The 3020-nt window shown below is 26.9% G+C and overlaps 2 protein-coding genes across 2 annotated transcripts in view; both read left to right on the top strand.

Annotated features, from left to right (window-relative positions):
* The window catches only part of LOC108571071 (dynein assembly factor 5, axonemal), a gene marked incomplete at its 5' end in the record, with an annotated part of 2762 nt that extends 605 nt beyond the window's left edge, over nucleotides 1–2157 (top strand). Inside the window, 5 exons of the mRNA XM_017933041.1 lie at nucleotides 49–285; nucleotides 363–558; nucleotides 639–945; nucleotides 1016–1940; nucleotides 2015–2157. Coding sequence (XP_017788530.1) covers nucleotides 49–285; nucleotides 363–558; nucleotides 639–945; nucleotides 1016–1940; nucleotides 2015–2157 — 1808 coding nt within the window. The remainder of the gene's footprint in view (nucleotides 1–48; nucleotides 286–362; nucleotides 559–638; nucleotides 946–1015; nucleotides 1941–2014) is intronic.
* A 394-nt stretch (nucleotides 2158–2551) lies between these two features.
* LOC108571120 (rho GDP-dissociation inhibitor 2) overlaps nucleotides 2552–3020 on the top strand; it is a 1800-nt gene continuing 1331 nt past the window's right edge. The window contains exon 1 of the mRNA XM_017933096.1: nucleotides 2552–2645. The gene's annotated coding sequence lies outside the window, so the exon portion shown is untranslated. The remainder of the gene's footprint in view (nucleotides 2646–3020) is intronic.

The raw sequence follows: 3020 nt of genomic DNA, 5'->3' as shown, positions 1-3020 counted from the left end.
AATGTATTACAATATATATACATTTAAAATTATTACAATATTTGACAGCTACTATAGAAATAGCAGGTTGTTGGCTTTTGAAACTAAGAGATCGATACAGTTGGTGGCACAAGATTCTTCCACTGCTTTTAACAGGTCTTCATGATGAATTAGAGAATATTAGGCAAAAAGCTGCAGACTTTTGGAATGCTATAGGACAACAATATATAGCAGAAAATCAAGATAATGAAAAATTGAAAAATACAGTGGATTTTCTTACCAAAGATCGTGACCATTATCCTAATGGTATATTAAATAAAATACAAATATAATTATAAATGTATACAAATACAATGCATATTTATATTATTATACTTTTGCAGTTATCAGACCAAATTTAGGTTGTCGTGTAATAGCACAACAATCCTTCAGTAAATTGATAAATGGGATCAGTTTGGAATTAGGAGACTGGATTGTAGACATAAGGATACGAACTGCACAATTACTTTGTGTGTTTATTTTACACATAGAAGAAGATGTAATACAGCATATTGGAAAACTCCTTCCTCCTATGTATAAGTAAACATAAAACTTTTAAAGTGTAAATTATCAAAATAATTTTAAAGTAATCATGCTCTTAATTAACAACAATCCATTAGAGCCTGCAATGATGAAGATAACAGAGTTGTAGAAAATATAGAAAAAGCAGCAGAATATTTAGGGTATTTTGTGCCTCCACAAACCTACTGTCGTTTAATAATACCTACTCTTGAAGAGACTCCATCTACAGGTCACTTGAAAGTATTTTCTGCAATTTTAAAAGGTAGCGAGCGTTGTAAGCTTCTTCCTTTATTAGAAGATATTGGAAAATTTATACAACAACCACATATCTGTCAAAGTAAAAAGAGGATATACCAGAAACAAATACTTTCTTGTTGTTCTTCTTTAATTTCAACGTGCAAAGAGGTTTACTTTATAAATATCTATACATTTTAATTTTGTTATTTCTTACACTAATATATTTAAAAAATTTTAGGATTGTAAACTTATATCAAAGGAATTGTTTCTAACAATATTCACTGTTCAATCCATGGCACAAGAAAATTTGATAAAATTAAAAGCACAAGAATTATTAAATATTCTTGCTGATATTAATTTGTTCAATAATATTGAACAATTCTATCATGAAAACATCAGCACATTATTTTCATTACTTTCTGATTATAAATCATGGTCTATTCACAGCCCAGAATGTCAAATTTTTTGTGCATGTTTAATTTATATTAGACATATTTTGGCTTATAATATGGATACTATTTTGCCAATTTTAAAAGAAACTATGACAAATGATACTGATCCTGAAGTGAGATTAAAATATTTTATTTTATTATCAGAATATTTCTGTCAGGGGTCTTTGAATGAAATTATAGACCTAAAATTTTCAAATCAATTTTTGGAAAATTGCATACTTCCTGGATTAATTTGGAGAGCAGGACGGAGTGCTGAAGCTATACGTACTGCTACAATATCTTGTCTATGTATTTTTTTAGATAAATATGAAAAAGTCCTGAATATAGAGAAAACTCTATATCTTGGTGAACAAAATATTTCTTTAGTACTTGATAAAATAATTCCTGTTTTAATCAGCCTTGCAGATGATAATTCAAAGAAATGTAGATTCTATTCTTTGCGAGCAATATATCTAATAATGTATATTAAGAAAAAATTGGATCATCTCACAGATGAATATATACATAAAATATATCCCATACTTTTGAAAAGACTAGATGATGGATGTGACGATGTTAGAATAATATCATTAGAAGCTTTAACCGAAGTGTGGAATGCAATACCTGAGAATTATGACATATACTTTAATAAAGGACATATAGATTCTTTATATACTACAACTATAATATATTTGGATGATCCAGAAGTTGAATTTCAAAATATTGTATTAGGTAATATTTTAATTAAAAGTGTAGTTGAAAATAATATCAAACTTGAAATGTTATTTATATATGAGATTTTTTAGGTAGCTTGAAAGTATTAGCAAAAATACATCCACAACTATTATATGAGAAACTTCAAAAGTGTAAGACAAATTTTAGAAACCAAAACAGTATAGACATATTAATAGAATCCTGTCAACATATTTTAAGGAATAATGCAAATTGATAATTATTATATAAAAGTAATACTGTAGTCTGGGGTAATGTTTATTACTCTTAACAAATGTATACAATAACTAAATAGAAGACTGTTGTGTGTATTCTTCACTTTAAACGTATTAAGGACACATTCATTTATCTGAAATAAATTTTACTGACAGAATATGAAGTATTGTCTTTTTCTAAGGTTATTTAAGTAACATACAATTTAAGAAATTCGAAATATTTAAATAATTAACAAATTGTACTAGAAATAAAGATTAAGTAGATCAGAAAATATAAGTTTAAAACATAAAAGTATCATCAATTTAGAAAAATTAACCTTCAAAAATTATTAAAACAGGAAGTACCCGCCCTTTTGAGATCGCCATATTGTCCATGTCTTCCGCTTTGAGAAGCGAATCACAAAGGGGTGGCAAACAGGATTAAGAAATTGCTAATAATTCTGTACAAATTTTCATTTTCCAAGCTTGGTCTTCTTATTTTATAATTGTAGTAAGTGTGTTATCTAAATATTTTATTTTTTCTAACAGAAAAATATTTTTTATCAATTTTTTAGCCTCGTAAGCCTGTCCAAACATTTTTTACCTTTCTGTCATTTTCTTGTTTCGGTACTTGATTTCCCTATTTTATAGTCTAATAATTTTGCAATATTGTGATTAAGTTCTTGAATCGTACGAAAATGCATAGGAAGTATAAAGTATGCATGATACACTATTAATTTTCCAGTATTTGAACCTTCTAAAAATATTTTATAGAAGCATATCTACATTGTGATATGTGTACGTCATAAATGTGTATGTGTAATCATGTTCGAATTTTGAAAATTGATTATTAATTTAATGTTATTAAATAAAAATTTTGAGAATC

Source organism: Habropoda laboriosa, unplaced genomic scaffold (genome assembly GCF_001263275.1).
Source record: "Habropoda laboriosa isolate 0110345459 unplaced genomic scaffold, ASM126327v1 scaffold106, whole genome shotgun sequence".
NCBI lineage: Eukaryota > Metazoa > Arthropoda > Insecta > Hymenoptera > Apidae > Habropoda > Habropoda laboriosa.
The sequence above is the reverse complement of the archived record's forward strand: the minus strand, read 5'-3'. Positions and strand labels throughout refer to the sequence as shown.